Source organism: Eptesicus fuscus, chromosome 16 (assembly GCF_027574615.1).
Source record: "Eptesicus fuscus isolate TK198812 chromosome 16, DD_ASM_mEF_20220401, whole genome shotgun sequence".
Taxonomy (NCBI): Eukaryota; Metazoa; Chordata; class Mammalia; order Chiroptera; family Vespertilionidae; genus Eptesicus; species Eptesicus fuscus.
Genome location: NC_072488.1, coordinates 11,560,064 through 11,577,733, shown reverse-complemented (window position 1 = coordinate 11,577,733; position 17,670 = coordinate 11,560,064). Strand labels below are relative to the sequence as shown.

General features: G+C 58.3%; 1 protein-coding gene across 1 annotated transcript in view; it reads right to left on the bottom strand.

Moving 5' to 3' along the window:
* Nucleotides 1-17,396, bottom strand: part of KCNK3 (potassium two pore domain channel subfamily K member 3) — a 36,001-nt gene extending 18,605 nt beyond the window's left edge. Inside the window, exon 1 of the mRNA XM_054728324.1 lies at nt 17,114-17,396. Within this exon, the coding sequence (XP_054584299.1) occupies nt 17,114-17,396 (283 nt within the window). The remainder of the gene's footprint in view (nt 1-17,113) is intronic.
* Nucleotides 17,397-17,670: the final 274 nt, after the last annotated feature.

Here is a 17,670-nt window from a genome sequence, read left to right as displayed (position 1 = left end):
CTCACTGTTTTAAAGACTCCTCGTGTCCTTAAGAAAAGGAAAGGGCGGGAGACAGGGAGGGTGGCAGGTAGGCAGACCCACCACGCCCTCGCCTTGGTCTTGCGTTTCCCCTCACCCATCAGGCTGCCCAGTAAGACTGCTCTCCCCAAGAGCATCAGGGCCTTCCTGAGTTCCAGACCCAGTGCCCCGTGGGCAGGCTGGCTGCCCCAGCTCCCTGGCACTCAGGGACACATTAGGACAATGGGCTCCTCTGGGTGGATGCAGCCCCTGGGAGCGCATCACTCGGTAGCAGGCTGGACTTCAGCAACCCAAACCCCAGCTGGGTTCTTTCCGGCAGTCGTAGCCTGGACAATCGCACAGGGTGACCCGGACTGCTGGCATCTCATTTTCCTTCATGTTCTGGCCACACTCAGCCCTGGTGGCCAGCCCTCCTCCTCCCGAAACCCTACCCTCCTGCTTTCCACTGGTCCTTGGCCGTCTCCCCTGCTGCCTCGGCTCCGTTCTGCATCCCGACTGGGCCAGGACTCTGCCTGGGATGCTCTGATGCTGGTTCCAGGGAGGCCCCCAAGGCCTGCCTCCAGCTCTGCTCCAGGCTGTATTCCCACCCATCACCTGGCTGAACCACGACCCCCCCGAGCCCGGCTTGGCCACCGGAATGCATCATCCCCCCACCCCCCATGCTGGCCCTCTCTGTGCTGCCTGCTCTCTGATCATGGCCTCCTTCCTCAGTCAGCCAGGTGAACACCTTGCCTTTCTGTCCCTCCTCTTCTCCCGCATGCCTGGTCTCCGCCGTTCCTGCTTTCCTAGTCCTGCCCTTTCTTCCTGTTCCTCCAGCCACCACCATCGTCTGGGCCCGCACATTCTCCAACCTGGACTTGGGCAGCTGTTCCTGTCACCTTCAGCCGCTGCCAGTCCCCTGTCCCCTCAAGTTCCCCACACCTGCTCCCAGATCGTGCCTCTCCTCTGCTCAGAACCTTCCACGACGCCCCACTGCCTACAGGGACAGAAGCCCGAGCTTTCAGCCTGTCTTTCAGGGCCCTTCACTCTACGTCCCACCTCTCCGGCCTCAGCTGCTGCTGCGAACCCTACCCGAGGAGAGGGTGTCAGAGCGAGCCTCTGGCAATGCTTTTCCATAGCTCAGCTCTCTGGAAGGCTGCCAGGAGGGAGGTGGGTGGGGAGGTGCTGGGGGAGGGTGGCTCTGCCCTCACCCCCATCCCAGCTGAAGCCTTTTAATGGTCACCAGCAGCCTGGCAGCAGCCCTTCACCTGAGCAGCCTGGGTTAGGGTCCAGCCAGATTAGAAATGTGGAAGGCAGGTCTCAGGGCAGGTGGGGAAGGGATGAGGGAACAGAGGAGCCTCAGACTGGGTGTCACTCACCAGGGAGAAGGGCCTGGCTGGGAGGGGGGTTAGCAGGACAGTGGGGGGAGCGTGTTCCCAGGGGTGTGGGTTATCCTAATACTCTTTTCTGTGTGTGCAGCATTTTAGTCTCTCACTCCCTGTGGAGTGTCTGACCTCAGAGAGGCAGCTATCAGCATCACACCCCCCAGGAGGAGTGAGGAGGCTGAGGCTGGGCAGGTGAGGTGACCTGGTCAAGGACAGTGAGGTGGGAGTTTGCTGTGGGTCCCCTGCTGCTGGCCCACCTGCTCCCCCGAGACTGGACCCAGGCTTTTGGCACAGCAGGAACCTCCCTGGCCATGCAGAAAGGGGCTGGTTAACTCTGGCACCCAGTGGGGACCCGGGGAGGGGGGCGCATCTGCCCTGCTTCATTCCTGGCCCAAATTGGCACCAGCACCTGGGAAGGGCAGCCGGCCAGCCACGTGCCAGTGTTACTTTAAAAATAAACCAGGGAAGAGCGAGGCTTAAAAATAACCCAGGGGAAGTGTGAGAAGCTAATTACTACTGCAGCCCCCTGTCAGGGCTGTCTGTATGTCAGGTCCCCTCTGCTCATCTCTTCCAGAGGGAGGCAGGTTCCAGGCCATCCCAGGGCAGCCGGGGGTGGACAGGGCCTCAGGATCTGATGGAGGAGCTGGAGGAGGCCCTGGACATCCTAGGGGGAGGCCTCCCTCATCACGACCAGGCAGGGAGGCTGGGGAGCCCGGGGGGAGGGGGAGGGGAGCCCCCAGGCTGGGCAGAGAGCTCCATGCCCTAGTCCCTGCCAGGGCTTCTCTACCTCACTAATCTCTGGGCCTCATCCACAACTTCCCACTGGAATCACTGTGGCTCCAAAAGGGACTTTGAGGTCCTGAGTGCACCCCCTCTCCCAATTTCCTGAAGCACATGTGACGATAGCCAGGTGGCCAGTGTTGCCAATTACACCCTCTTTAGGCCTCCTGTCCACCACTTCTCACCTGTACCATTCTCTCGGGAAGGACTTTGAGGCTCATCCTGCCCCATTGGGGTAAAAATGCATGGCCTTTCTGGATGCCCACTCCTGGCTGCCTCTGTAGGCATCCCTGGCCTGTGAGCTCCCATCTCTGGACTCTCAGTGCTGAGCAGGGACTGAGCTGCAGGCTGGCCAGGCCCCCCAAACCCCCAGACTCTTTACAGACGGCAGTCAAGGGGGCAGAAGCCACACCCCCACACTCCCACTCACAAACACACAGGTCCAGGCTCCCCTAAGGCTCTTGAAAACTCTTGCAGATCCCCCACCTTGGTGCGAGGACATCTTACAAGGGTGGGGGTGGGGCATAAAGCCCAGCTTAGGATGCAGCCGAGGACAGAGGGGCAGGATCAAAGAGAAAAAGCAGAGCTTTCCAGGAGGAGGAAGGCAGAGGCCAAGACTGCTGGACGTGGACAGGAATGATCAAAGGACAAGGATGCACTGGGGAGATGGGAGGAGAGGTGGGGAGAAGCTGCAAGGAGAGGTAGAGGCAGAGCTGGCCGCTGGGAGGTGGGGGCCGCTGCACGGTGAGCAGGGACTTTGGTGATGGACAGGCCTGGACTCAGGTCCCTGGCTGGGTGCCCGGAGCCGATAACCTTGCTGGGCCTCGGGCCTCATTTGCATAATGGACATAATGATAACTACCTCGTGGGCCTCTGCAGGAGGAGGTTTGAGAAGCATTTATGAAAGGGCCTGAAACTGAGCTGCGATCGTGTTCTCTCTCTCCCTGCCTTCCCTGGAACCTGGCTCTTCTGTTCCACTCCAGGCAAATACAAAAGGCCCCCTGCCCCTCTCAGCTGCCCTGCTCCTGGAACAAGCTGTTGAATGTTACACCGTTTTCACGGTCAGTGTCTCCAACGGCCACTGTGTTGCCAAACCCACTGGTTGTTTCTCTGCAGTCACCTGACCCGATCTCCCAGCAGCGGCTGGCAGTGGACGGCTCCCTCTCCTGACACTCGCCTCCTGGCCTCCACACACCGCTCTCCCCAGGTTCCCTCCAGTCTGCAGGCAGCCCCTCCGTGTCCACCTCCTGCAGCAGGAGAAGGAGCTGGCCGCAGGCCTGCTCTCCCCTCTCCCCAGCTGACCCCATTTAGCCTCCTGACTTTAAATCATTTCCATCTGATAACTCCCAAATTTATATCTCAGCGTTGACCTCTTCCTTGAGCTGCAGACTGGTCTCTCTAACTGCCTTCATGGATTTGCTACAAGCGTCTCAAAATTAACCTGTGTGTCTAAAACAGAAGTCTTAAATCTTATCTTCTGACCAAACCCGTTATTCACCAGGCTTTATTCCCCAGCTCAGGAAATGCTTACCCTCCACCCAGGCGCAGGCCAAAGTCCCTCCTTGTCTTTCCCTGCCTCCCATCGCCCTCCCCCTCCCTCCCTCTCCAAGGCATTGCTCCTATCCATCAGCAGGTCGGGCCAAGTCTGCCTCGCAAACACCACTCAGTCCGCCCTGCTCTCCACCTCCACAGTCCCCACCAGGTCCAGCCCTGCGTCATCCTCTCTCTCAGTCACTGAACTGCAGCCTGGCCAGTCTTCCAGCTTCCCTCTTATTCCCACCCATCTGACCGCCACCGCGCAGCCAGGGGGATCTGGTAAAAATGTAAGTTATATCACATCACAACGCTGCTTAAGACCTCCAGGGACGTCCAGCCCACTTAGAACAAACCCAAGCTCTTGATGGGGCTTCCATGGCCGTCCTTCCCAGTCCGCACCTCTTGCTCAGCATGCTGTACCTACATCTTTCTTTCTGCTCCTGTTCCTCAGACACGCCAAGGCAGGCCCCTATCTGGGGCCTCTGCATATGCTGTTCCCTCTTGGAAAGTCCTTTTCTGATCTCTGCATTACACAGGCCCCCTCCCAGGAAGGCGCTCCCGGATTGTCCTGGCACTTGCTACCATTGAGATGCTATTTTATTTGTGACCACATAGTTTAGTTTCTTGACTATCTGCTTCCTCTGAAATGGAGGCACCATGAGGACAGGGGCTGAGTCCCTGAGGTCTAGAATGGTGCCTGGCACATGGAGGATGCTCAGAAAAACAAAAGGGATGGAGGGATGCCTGTGCGGATGCCTGAAGGAGTGGTCAGGAGGCCTGGGTTTGAGGCCTGGCTCTGTTACTGAACTGCTAGGGGCTGGGGTGTGGGTGAGGGCGCTCCCCACCTCTCCCTGCACCTCGCCCGTTCTCAGTCTCATCTGGAAGAGAGGAAGGTTGGACCGAAGCAGTGATTTTCAAAGAATCCGAAGGACCCCAGGCATTGCCATCCACTGCCAAGCTGCGCCCTTGGTCTGCATGAGCACACCAATGCCTGCACCCTGCACGGACCTCATTCCAGCCACAGGCTGAGGAAGACGCTTGTCGGGACCTTCCATTGGCTTGTGTATGTTCTGCAATGGGTCATCATGTAATGATGGGTCATCATGTAATGACCCATTGCCGAACATAAGCGTTTTCAGATATCAAAACATGGGGCTAACCCCGGCCCCTCACAGGCCTGACGAGTCACTGGTCTGGGTGGGATGTCACAGTTTCCATGAGCAGGATCTCAGCGCCCAGACCTCAGAGGCCTCTGAGTTAGCCCAGGGCCTGGGTTGCAGGACTGACCGCAGCGCGCTCCCCCTGGCGGGCTCAGGTCCAGCGGCGATGTGGGAAGTCGGACCGTCTGCACCTCTCTGCAGGCTACCCCTGTCAGAAAGCGCTGGCTGGGGTCAGCCTGCTCTCAGCCCCACGGCTTCCTCCCACACGCACATGGGCTACCGTGGGAGCTGCCAGCCCGAGCGGCCCCCCTTTCCGAGTGGGAGGCCCCTGCATTCCAGCTGTCCCAGGGGCTGGGGCAGTGGACTCGCTCTGCTGATAACGGGGCCTGGGCCACAGTCCGAAATGCTTTCTTTCCAGCAGGGGGGTGACTTGGAGGTCCCGGACAGAGCTTTATTCTTGGGACTGGACTCAGAGGAAGTCCCTCTAGGGCTCCGCGAGCATGGGGTGAAATGGGGACAAGAGCGTCGTCCCGGGGAATGTGCCTCTCAGGAGGGGCTGGGAGAAGCCGAGGCCGGGGGCAGGCCCACCAGAGGCCGCCCGGGCAGTAAGGGGCTCGGGCCGCACCAGCCCAGTCCTTTGCGGATAAGCCCAGGGCGGATGCGACTTGCTGTCGGTCTCACAGCCAGGTAGGAGCAGAGAGACAGTGGGGGGCGCTGTGTCCCCCACTTCCCTCAGTCAGCTGCACTGTCATCAGTCACAACTCCCAGAAAGGATGCGTAGACTGTTCATCGACTGGACAACCCCGAGGGCAGCCAGGGACACCAGGGCCTCTTTGATCCCCAGGAAGACGAGCGTGCTTGGCTCTGGGGCCTGGAGCTGAGCAAGACACCAGAGGGAAGGAGGCTGCCACTGGGTTTGGATCCAGGGGCCTTTCTCTCTGGCCCCATCTGGAGGCGGACCAAGGACCATGAAGAGCCCTAGGGGGTCTTCCTAACCCTCATGGTGGACAATCCACCAGGCAGGCCATGCTGACGAGGGCGGCACACTGGCTCAGCCTGGCCAAGGCCCCCAGTTTGGTCCCGGATAAGCGATACTCACACGGCCAGCCGAGGGGCCTGCCTCCCTGGGCTGGAGCCCTTCCCTGGGGTTGTCTGAGAGCTAAAGCCACGAAGGGGAGCCACAGCCTGCCCGCAGGACCCCCACGGAAACTCTCAGCCCCTTTTCTCCTCTGAGCGGGTGGGGAGACTGACCTTCTCCTGGGGCCACCCACTGGCTCCTGATGTCTCCGCCACCTGGCTCACTCCAGGCGCTTTGGCTTGCGAACACCAAGGATTCTTCCTCTGCTGCCCCTTGAATGTTCCTTAAAGACCAAGGAAACCCCGAAGGAAAATGCTGGCTGCCGGCTCGCGAGGGGCCCAGCCCCCCCAGCCGCAGCAGAGCGCAATCTTAAGACGCTCTCTCCTCTCCTGTGTGTGCTTGAGCGCAGACGCCTTCAGCCTTCACACAGGGAGTATTTAACACCTCCCGCCTCCCGGGCTGAGCGCAGGTCTAATGAGTTAGCGTTGGGGGCTGGGCCCTGACACCTGTGGCTCTGGCCCAAACAACTGATGCTCCTGGGACAAGCTTCCTCCTCAGCACCCAGGGGCCATCTTACCCTATCGGCCCCCCTCAGCAAGGCACCAGTGAGCACCCCCAATAAGGCCCCCCCCGCCCCCACACTTACTGGCCACACTCAAGAATCATCACTCTGTTCCCATGTCCAGCTTCAGGTTCCTGTCCTGTTCAGAAGGACGGTGTTGACAAATGCACGGAACTAAGGCCACCCGGTGACAGCTGCCCCCACAACACTGCCTTCTGCCCCCCCCCCCCCCCCACAGGCTGACATGTGCTTCTCAAATGCACTAACGCCCACGCAGTGGGGTGACCCACCTTCACGCTCCCCTTCGTGGCTTTAGCTCTCAGACAACCCCAGGGAAGGGCTCCAGCCCAGGGAGGCAGGCCCCTCGGCTGGCCGTGTGAGTATCGCTTATCCGGGAACAAACTGGGGGCCTTGGCCAGGCTGAGCCAGTGTGCACTAACACTCACGCCGTGGGGTGACCCACCTTCAGCCCTCGCGGGGAGAGCTCGGTTTTAGGGTAGGTAGGTCTGGATGTGACGCCTGCTCCCACAGCTGCTGGCTCTGGGTCGCAGGCAGTGACCTCACCTTCTCAAGTCCAACGTTTGGCAAAGTAGGAATGATGGTACCTACACCTCTGGGTTGTTGGGAGGCTCTTCCTGTGGGACCCACTGTGGTGCCCGCTTTCCCCGGCCCTCTCTGCCACTCGCCCGCAGTGTGACGTGGGAGCATTTCTTAGCCCCGCGGAGCCGCAGGGTCCTCACCTATGAAACGGGGACAATAGTGCTGCCCTCATCGGGGACCGTGAGGACTCAATGAGGTAACACACGGAATGAACTCAGCCCAGAGAAGCCTCCCAGTGAACGGCAGCCTTGGGTCATGACCGTGGAAACTGAGGCGGGCTCCGTGGGGAATGGCCGCTTCATGTCGGGTCTAAGATCTGGATGGAGTCTCCCAGGGAAGACGCCTCTGCTGCATCTATCGGATACTTGCTTCTGCCTGCTCCCCAGGCTTCGGGGAGCTCCCCTGCACCCTCAGGAGGACTCTCACCATCCCAGAGAGAGGCCGCCTCCTGTCTGAGAGCCTGGGGTCACTCTCTCCAGGCAGCTCCGCTGGAGCCGGACAATGTGGGTCTCTGGAGAGCGCCCCCCAGATGATCCCGTGGCCGGCAGGCTGGAATGTGCCTCTCCGGATGTTTCTGAGATGGTTATTTCTGCATCGGGGCCGTGGTCAGGAGAGGCCCTGCACATTCCTGAAGAGGGACACTGAGTCCGAGCCAAGCCCTGGAGCCTTGAGCAGAGAGGAAGGGGATCTGAGAGGGGGACCTGGGGCTGTCCATACAGAGAATATCCACAGAGTATCATCCCTCAGCTCGGCGCTGCCCCGGCCTCTGCCACATCACCCATACGCTGGCTGTGGTCTGGGCTCCAGAGTGGGGCTTTGGCCCAGAAAAGGAACTGTGTCCTGGGGGCTGGCTGAGGTCTGCTGAGTGACCAGGAGAGGGTGCAGGGGGCAATCAGGATTCAGGTTGCAATTACCCTCTTGTTCAAGTGGGGTCATGGGGACACCCACCAGTTCAACTGAGCTGATGAGAGTAACCACTAATTCAACTGGGGTCATGAGGACCCCCACTGGGCAGGCTCCAGGTAGTGGATCCAAACACAGATTGGCGTTGGCACTTCCCTCCTCCAGCACCTGTCAAATCAAGTCCATTCACCGGAGCCCAGCACTCAGCCCCCTCCAGGGGCTGCTCACAACCACCTTTCCTTGGCATGCTCATGGCCCTCAGCCGGTCTCACGCTGTTCCCGCATCCTGGAAAGCTCCCACCGCCAATCTTCACCTGAAGTCCTCACTCTCCGCCCAAGCCCATCGGAGGTACCACCTGCTTCAGAAAGCCTTCTCACTTCCCTGTTTCAGTCATTCCACTAGGACTTAGCATACATACCACTCAGTTTGTGGACTCAGGATTCTACTGGGCCAGAGACTCCTTGGGGACCTTCTGGGTCCTAGTTTTCCATTCTCTTGGTATAGTGCCTGGCCCTCAGGAGAGCTCAATGATTTCTGATAAACTGACTAAAAGGAAGGCAAACCTTGGTTTATTTGGAAGGTGACCCAGAGGGTATGGGGGGCCCCCAGGTCACACCTGAGTCCCACTCTGGGTGCTCTAACTTTCCAGGATGCCCCCTTGGAGATCAAGAAATCAAAGCATCTTAGGGTTGGGAAGAATCTTAACAGCCATTTATTGCAGCCCCCCAGTCTGATATATGGACTGGGTGATGGTTTTTTTGATGTGTCAACTTGGCTAAGCTTAATAAAGGCCCTGGTTATTTAATCAAACACTAATCTAGATGTTGCTGTGAAGGCATTTTGTAGATGTGATTAAAGTCCATAATCAGTTGTCTTTAAGTAAAGGAGATTATCCTAGATAATCTTCATGGAGCTGATTCAATCAGTTGAAAGGCTTTCTGAGCCGAGCTGAGGATTCCCCGAAGAAGAAATTCTGCTGGTGGACAGCAGCGTCACCCTAACCTGTCCTTCCTGGTGGCCTGCTCTGTGGATTTTGAACTTGCCTAGCCCGCTACTATTATCACATAAGCCAGTTCCTTGGGATACATCTCATAATATGTATCTCCCACTGGCTCTATTTTTCTGGTTGATCCTGACGGATCTAGGTGACCTCTGCTGCATGCCTATCCAGGGTCTTTTGTATACTTTCTGTGATGGGGAGCTCCCACCTCTCTAGGTCGCACAGTCCATCTTTGGTCAAGTTCAAAGCGAATACGTTCTGAATTATATTGGACTTAAGTCTTTCTGTGGACGCCACCCACTGGTGCTGGTTCAACCCCAAGCGCCTAACCAGCCCAAGGTTGATGCTTTTGCCTTTCAATAGCCCAGCAGATATTTGAAGGCAGCACTCATGTCCTGCAGGCCCGCCCCCACCAAGGGCCCTTCATCTGACATGCTGCTCCCCTCCTCTGAATGTTGCCCAGGTTGTTGATGTCCTTCCTAAAATATGCAGACACACGTGGCCTGATGGGTCTAGAAAAGAGCGGGCCCTGTCCTGCTACCTGCATTCCACGCTGTCGCTGGCAACAGGGCGAGGTATCTGGTAGCCATAGGGCCTGGTGATGTCTATGGGCCTCGGCTGTCTGGATCCCAGCCCATGAAAGAAGAAATGAGCCTGAGCCTCTTCTAATGGGGGCAGGAGGTCGGACTGCCCCTGGGCTTCTGGGGAGATGCCATGAGGGCGGAACCAGTTTCCCACTGTGACATGTAATCTCTGGGGCACCTCTTCTCCCTGGATCTAAGGCACTTCCCTGGCAGACAGGGGAGGAAAGGACAGCCGAGGACCAGTGGCTTCTTGTCTGCAGGCTTCCCTATGGGACAAGCCCTTTTCCATTCCTCTCCCTTCCACCCACCCTCTCCACATCCCTTTCTTCCACCCACAGTGACTACCCAGGCTCCCACCCAGGCTCCACGGCTGGCTCCCATGGGGCAAATCAGAGCCCCGCTCTAAGCCTCAGAGAAGGGTCCATTAGCTCTGAGACCATTGGCTCTAACATTCCAAGACCAGATTCCTAAGGATTTTCCCAGTTCTAAACCTTCTTGTTCTTAAAACCACAGTCACATGACTATTCCCAGAAGTCAGGTCTCCAGGTTATTTAGATCCTTGTCACTAAAAGTATGGACCATGGATCAACAGCATCAGGTCCCTTGGGGCCTTGTGAGAAATCCAGAGTCTCAGGCCCCATCCCAGACCTAGTGATTCAGAAGCTGCATTTAAATAAGATCAAACCCGGATCTGACCGTTTGGGAAAGATTAGCGTAGAAAATTCTACATTGCTGGGCTAGCATGCATCATGTCCCCTTGTGGACACCCCCCTCTATACGGATGGGAAGACTGAGGCACACTAGGGAAGTTTTTGTTCCTTCCATGAATACAGGGGAAGCGGGGAGAGAGAGAGAGAGAGAGAGAGAGAGAGAGAGAGAGAGAGAGAGAGAGAGCGAATGGATGAACAATTTGTCTAAGGCTTCTCAGGAGAGAAAGAACCCCATCTGTAGCTCCCAGGCCAGGCTCCTGCCTTGTATTCATAGCAACCAGTGTCCCCTTCACAAAGAGTTCCTTGGGTGTCACTGGAGGAAGCAGGGGGGTGGAGGGTTAGCCTCAGTGGCAGGGATCCCAGGAGGCCACAGGACCAGGAGGCCTGGGGCTGCTTGCTCTAGGCAGGGGCTGAGGCCGGCTATAGCGAATGGGACAGTGGAAATGTGACTTGGGCCAGTAGCTTGGGGTGGAGCTGCTCCAGGTGAGGAGCAGGTCTCTAGGAGCCTCCAGAAAGCTGCCTGAGCGCCTGCAGTTTCTGGACAACCAGCCAATGTGGACAGAGAGGCAGTGGCATGGGCTTGGCCCTTGACTGCTCTATCGACGACCATAAAGGCATTGGTCAGGTGACTCTCTGAGGACCAGAGGCTCACGGAGGGATCAGGAGGAGGCCCGGGGCCAGCAGACGAGGCTGGCTGGCAGCCTGCCCTCTTTTCTAAGAGTCCACGGAGGACCCCACAGCATGGAGTGAAGTGTCAGTACACGGGGCTCCAAGGCCAGCTCTAAGGACAATGGGAAGTGTAGCCGTTAGCAAGTCCCCTTTCCAATCTGAACGGTAGTTTCCACCCTGGAAAACGAGAGGACTGGAGCTAACATTCTGCTTTCTCCTAGGGCTACCTGCTTGATCCATAGTCCTGAGGGCAATCAGCCCTGAAACAGGCCACAGCTGGAGTGCCCTGCACAGACCCTGGTGCCATTCTCATTACTTGCGATGTTCCTATAGAAGGGATGACAGAGGCTCTGTGGGGGTTGGGGAGTGGAGGGCTCTGTGAAAAGTCTTGGGTGTAAGCCCCGGGGCGGTCGTTTTATATCTGTAGGGCCCTGGGCCACATTCTGCAGCTCTCTGAGCTTCCCCTTCCTGGGTTGTAATAAGATGATAACGCCAGCCCTCCCAGGGCGGTCGTGGGAATGAAGGTGGTAAGAAGGGCCCGGCACAGTGCCTGACGTGTTAGAGACCCATGACACTCCCCTGCGTCCAAGGCAGAGATGAGGTCACTTGTCCTGGGCTCAGCTAAGGTGCCCACGCTGCCAGCGGTCTCTTCCCTGGCTGGCTGGCTGCAGGAAAATCAGTTTTACATTTTTTAAAATTACAAAATCAACTCACAGAGCCACCGTGTGTGCTGCCAGCTGAAAGCTGTTCATAGTGGCGATTTGCACTGTATTCATCTGTGCTTGTTTATGTTTTCTTTGAAAATACTTATTGTGTTTGTCCTGTCTCCACTGTGTGGCCGGCCGTGTGTCTTCTATTTCTGTCCGATTCTCACCCCACTCCCTCCACGTATCTGCCTGTCGCCCCCTTCCCCCCGCCCCCATCGTGATGTATGGGAACCGGACATGTAGGCATGTAGGCAAGGAGGCATGGCCGTCAGAAGGACCTCTGATCAAATACACCCGCTTTGTAGATGAGAAAACTGATGGTCATAGAGGACCAGCAGCTGAACTAAGTGGAACTGGAACTTTTGCTTCCTGGCTCCAACCCAGGGTTGGTTCTTACCACGGTGCACCTCCCTCTCTCATTTGGTTTTCCCCAGGGTCTGCCTGCACAGAGGAGGGAGCATTGGCCCTGGGTCTGGATGGCAGGTGGGCTCCAGGCATACGTGATGACCTTGGAAGTCTGGGATGGGGAGTGGGATTAGGAGGTTAAAGGGAAGGGGGTGGCAGCCTTTGGTTTTCAGCCCCACTGTCCCCGCCTCCTTGCAAGGAGCAGAGGTAGCTGTGGTCATAGAAGTCCTTGGGAAATAGCACTTCCCTCTGTGGGGGAAGTAATAATACACAGACAATACTATTAATAGCACCAATAGTTGCAGATACTGTTTATTAAGTGCCTACTCTGTACTGGGCGCTTTCTTTATATTAGCCCATTTAATCTTGGGAGGCAGATATTAGCCTCCCATTTTGTAGACGACAAAACAAGCTCAGGGACACGAAGTAATTTGCTCGAGATCACACAGCTGGTGGCGGGGTTTGGGGGGAGTGCGTGGAGGGCTGGTTTGAGAGATGAACCCTGGCACTACGGCTTTTAAGCCAGTATCTGCATTTCTACACGGCCCTCAGCCAAGGCCTGTGTGGTCGAAGCCGAGGAGTGGCCTCCGGGCAGGGAGGAAGGAGATGCCAACTGAGAGTGGGCCGTGGGGCTGCCCTTCCATCCCCCGGGGAAGTCAAGAGAGGACTGGGAACAGTGGGGTGATAAGCAGCCGGGGCCCAGGGCTAAGAGAGATGGTGGGTCGTGAGGGGAACAGGCTGGGGCGATGGAGAGAACTTCAGTCGGGGCGCCCAAAGGTGCAGGTTCTACTCAGGGTTGTACCTTCAGCTTACTGTATATGACCTTGGGCAAGTCGCTCACCTCTCGGCTGTTGGGATGATTGCTAACGTCTCCTTTCGCTCTTTTAGTTGCAGACTTTGGGATTTGGGGATGGCAGGTCCCTTCTGTGGTTAAAGAGACCTTCCTCCTCCTCGGAAAGATGGAACAAGTGAGCGGCCGGCTTGAATTCATAATCGAATCCAGGCCATGGGACCTGAGGAGAACAGGCTGGAGGCTGAGGAAAGAGCAGGACAGAAGCGTTTCTGCTCCAGCCCCTCCGCTAATCGTCATCTGCTCTCATGTTGCCTTAGAGCCACACGGGTTCTGGGACCTGCGGTGGGAGAACAGGCACCTGTGAGCCTGTGGCAGCCTCGGGGAGGCCTGGTGCTGGGCTCAGCTCTAGCACGTGGTCAGGGGGCAGGATGTGGGGAAGCAGCAGGCTGGAGAGGGCTTTGTTGGGGGAGAGACAAGCTGTGGCTGCCCGGTGCCCTCAAGATACAGGGTCTGGGCTGAGTTCTTGAAGTGGAGAAAGAACTGGCAAGACATCCAGGGCATGGGAGTCAGAGAGGCTCAGTTGAATCTGGGCAGGTGCCTCCTTTCAAGTCACAAGGCGGTGAGTGAGTCATTTACGCCCAGAGCCTTCCGTTCCTGCCCTGAAAAAAATGTAGGTAATAATGCCCATCTTGGAGCGTAGGTGAGGGGATGAATTGAGGGGATAGAAAGAAAGAGTTTTGGATAGGGCCTGCCCAAGAGTAGGTATTAAATGGTGGCTACTATTATTATTGTTGCTGTTAATAATAACACTAAATAAAGAGGCGTCCTGAACAAGGTGGGGCCTGGGAGGCAGGTTTCGCTACCCTCTGGCTGTGTGGCGCCCATCACCTCTCTGTCAGAGGAGGGGGGCACTAGCTGATCTCCAGGCCCCTTCCTGCTCTGACAGCCTCCGGCTATGAATAGATGGGGCTGGGGCCCCGGAGGAGTTTAATGACTCAACAGCTAGAAAGGTTGAACTTCCCAGTTTCTGTTTGCATATGATGAACTTAAGGCCCAAGAATGGAAGGGTTTCTTGGCTAGGAGGCCAGAGATGGGAGTTGAGGAATCCTTGCAGCCAGCAGAGACTGTGACTAACCAGGTGAGTGACTAATGCTGACCCTGCTGACCCTCCACCAATCAGGGCTGCCCATGGTGGGTGCCCTGCAAGCTGGCATCACTGAGCACATCTTGGTCATGCTGATCCTGGCCGGCTCTGGGCTTCACAGCCTGTGGAGGCAGAGGAAGCAGCAGGGGAAAGAGCACTAGACTTGGAGTCAGAAGGCCCAGCTTCTTGCTCTAACTCACTGCTCACCAGCTGCGTTACTTTGGGGGAGTCCCTTCCCCTCCCTGAGCCTCCAGGTCCTCATCTGTGCAATGGAGCTAACAACACCTGCCCTGGAAACATCCCTGAGCTATGAAGGCTGAGGTGAAAGTGCACTGTGCTCATTAAGGTGCTGAATGAACGGGAGGTTCTGTCATTATCCTGTCCCGATGGGGTTACCGGTGCCTCAGGAGATCCACTTGGGTCCCCAAAGGGGTCAGATGGACAGAGGCTGCTGCCTTTGGGTTTTGGGTCCATGAGTCTCATATAAAGCCCCTTCCAGCCATGGATCACAGCCCAGACAGTAGAGCTCCTGTGGACAGCTTCCAGCCGGGTGGCATAGCCGGGGTGAAAGGTGACAAAAAGCCAGGGATGGTTGGGGGAGGCAGGGAGTGGGCCGTGCCAGTCTGGGGCCCCCACAGCCCTAGGGTGGTGCTTTGACGCTGTCTTTCCTCTTGCCCGGCACGTTATAAATAAATAATCACCAGAACCACACTCTATCTGTCTCTACCTCCAGCTTTTAGCATCTCTCTTGGTGAGGACGACAGACACTTTGGGAGTCGGCAGGGATGGAGGGAAAAGATGATGTCTCTTCATTTCTGCACACCTTAAACCCCTCACTGGCCTTCTCTGTGCTCACGTGTGCCTCTGGGTACTGTGCCAACATAGGGGGCACGGAGATGGGGACCACAAGGCCCTGCCCACGTGAAGGTTATGACAGTGTGGGTAAAGAGAACAAACGCAGCCCCGAAAATTTAAGTAACGATGCAAAAGCACCTCCAGTGTCACCCATACATCATCCTGACGATAAGTCTTGCAATTGCCCATAGCAGCGGCTCGGGAAGTTCCTGGAGACTTTAAGGGGGAAGTGTGTTTGAGCAGGACCTGGAAGGTTAGCTTGGACAAGATAAATAGAAGACAGAGGAAAAGGCATGTCAGACAGCCACACTTCAGGGGTTCTTGGGGAACAGTTTGGCTGCAGTGGAGGGATCACGTCAGCATGAAGTGAGAAATGAAGTTGGACATAGAGATTGCAGCCGGGTTCAAAGGACCTTGAAACTAAAATAAGGCGCATGGACCGGATTCCACGTGTAGGGGATCATCTCGGGCTTCGGAGTAGCTACTGGTGTGGCCGGAGCTGTGCTTTGAGGAGAATCTTTCTGGCAGCACTGTCCAGGGGAACGTGCCCCGTGGGGGATGAGGCTGGAGGCAAGGAGTCAATTGGGAGGTTACAGAGGAGCTGGGCCGCTGGTACATGGGACTGAGAAAGAAAGGGGGCACAGAACCAAGGGCATGGTGTGTGGGAAGAGGGAGCAGGGAGGCCCGAGAGTGTTCGCTGCTCCTGAAACCCTGGCAGGTGGCAGGGCGGTGGCCGAGGGGGAAGGGGAGGACCCGGTCTGGTCCTTCCCAGGAAAGCAAACCTGATCTTTGGGCAGGGCCTGAGTCTGGCCATCCTGCTCTAAACTCACAGCAGAACCCAGAGGGACCCCCCACATCTACTTTTGGCTCCTTTTTTCCCCTTCCAAGAGAGGAATCCAAGAACTACCCGGCATAGTTCCCTGTGGTCCCCGGAGAGACGTGGAGCCTCCCACAGAGTCCTGCAGCGGACAGACGGACAGATGGCAGGGACAGCCTCGGGCCCCGCCTTCACCCTCGGGACTCCTGTTGACTCTCGGGCAAACACTGTCATCTTGCCATGGGCCATGCCAAGTGGCAAGGAGCCCCTGGGAGTCCAGCCAAGGCAAGGAGGGGGCCAGGGGGAGGAGAGGAGACAGGAGAGGTGGAGGGACCAGCCCCTGGAGGCTTCCCGGGGGGCTTTGGACGAAGGTGGGCGGGAGCAGTCAGGACTGGGAGGAGTCCTTGAGCTCATTGCAGCCAAGCTCTTGTTGTCTGGAGGTGAGCCTGAGACCCAGGCCCGGGAAGGGACTTGCCCAAGGTCATACAGGGGCAGGAGTGAGGAGCTGGCTGGGTTCAGAGCGCCCTGGGAGTGGGGAAGGTGTTTACTCCTGTCTGGACACTTTTGAACAGCACATCAAGGGCCTCCCTGGAGAGTTCTTTCCTGGACATCTGTTGTGTGCTGTGTGTCTGTGCCTGTGTGTGCTCACGCGTGTGCCTGTGTGCGCGTGCGCCTGTGCCTGTGCTGTGAGAGAGCCTAGGTGTGTGTGTAGCTTCCTATGCTGCGGTTGGCCTTGGCTTGGAGAAGGGAACCGAGGCCATTCCTGTGGGGTGACTGTTTTCCTGGGACAGCAGAGGAGAAGGCAGACAACGCTGCATCTGGCTTCCAGAGCCAGTTCTGCCACCCTGACAACATTAAAGGCACCAACTCTCGGAACTGGACACACACACACACACACACACACACACACACACACGCACACGGAGGCACCCCCAGCCCGCAGATACAGGGTGTTTCACGAACCCGGAGTGGCCCAGAGTCCCCGGAGTGCCGAGTACCTGCAGCCACACGTGTCCCCGGAGCCCCAGCCCAGCTGCAGGGACAGGGAGGAGTCGCACGCGCCCAGCGGCTCGCACTCCGCGCCCCGTTCCACGGCCTGGCCGGGCCACACCCCTCCTCCCCGGCCTCGGCCGGGCTCCTTCCTGCTCCTCTCACACACTTCGGAGTCCCCTGGGGCCCCGCGCAGCCTGGCAGGGACAAGTTGGGGCTGGCCCCGCTGGAGAGTCGGGTCCGGAGCCAGGAATCGCCGCCGCCCCCCCGCGCCCCTCCCCGGCAGTCCTGTGCCCGCGGAGCAGACACGCCAGGCTGAACTCGGGGCTCTGGAAGCACTGGGGTCGGCGCCTAGACCCTCCACCGGGGAACCCCCTCCCCAGCGGGCTCCGGTGTACCAGCCCCAGGTCCCCGCCCCCTGCCCCGCGAGGAGTTACCGATGGTGGTGATGACGGTGATGGCGAAGTAGAAGGAGCCGGCGAAGCGCCACTGCACGCCGGCCTTGTGCGGCTTGAGGCGCAGCACGACGCGCTCCAGCTCCTCGTAGCCGCCCTGGCTGAGGTTGTAGCGCGCCCGCAGCTCCTGCTGCCGCAGCTCCAGCCGCTGCCGCTCGATCATCTCGGGCTCCGACTCGAGCGCGTCGAAGACGGCGGCGCCCACCAGCAGGTAGGTGAAGGTGCACACGATGAGCGCCAACGTGCGCACATTCTGCCGCTTCATCGTCCCGCCCGGGCCGCCGCCGGCCCCCCGGCGCCCCCGGCCCGCGCCCCGGCCTCGGCCGCCGCTGCTGCTGCCCCGGAGGCGGCCTGGGGCATGGCTGCGCTCGCCGCTCCCGCGCTGGGCACCCGCTCCGCGCCCCGGGCCGCCGCCGCCGCCAACGCCGCCGCGGAGCTGTCCCTTCAGCACCACCCACCGCCCTCCTCCGCCCGGCCCCGCTCCCGCCCTCCGCCCCCCGCCCGCGGGCCGCCTCCTCCCGCCAGCCCTCCCGCCCAGC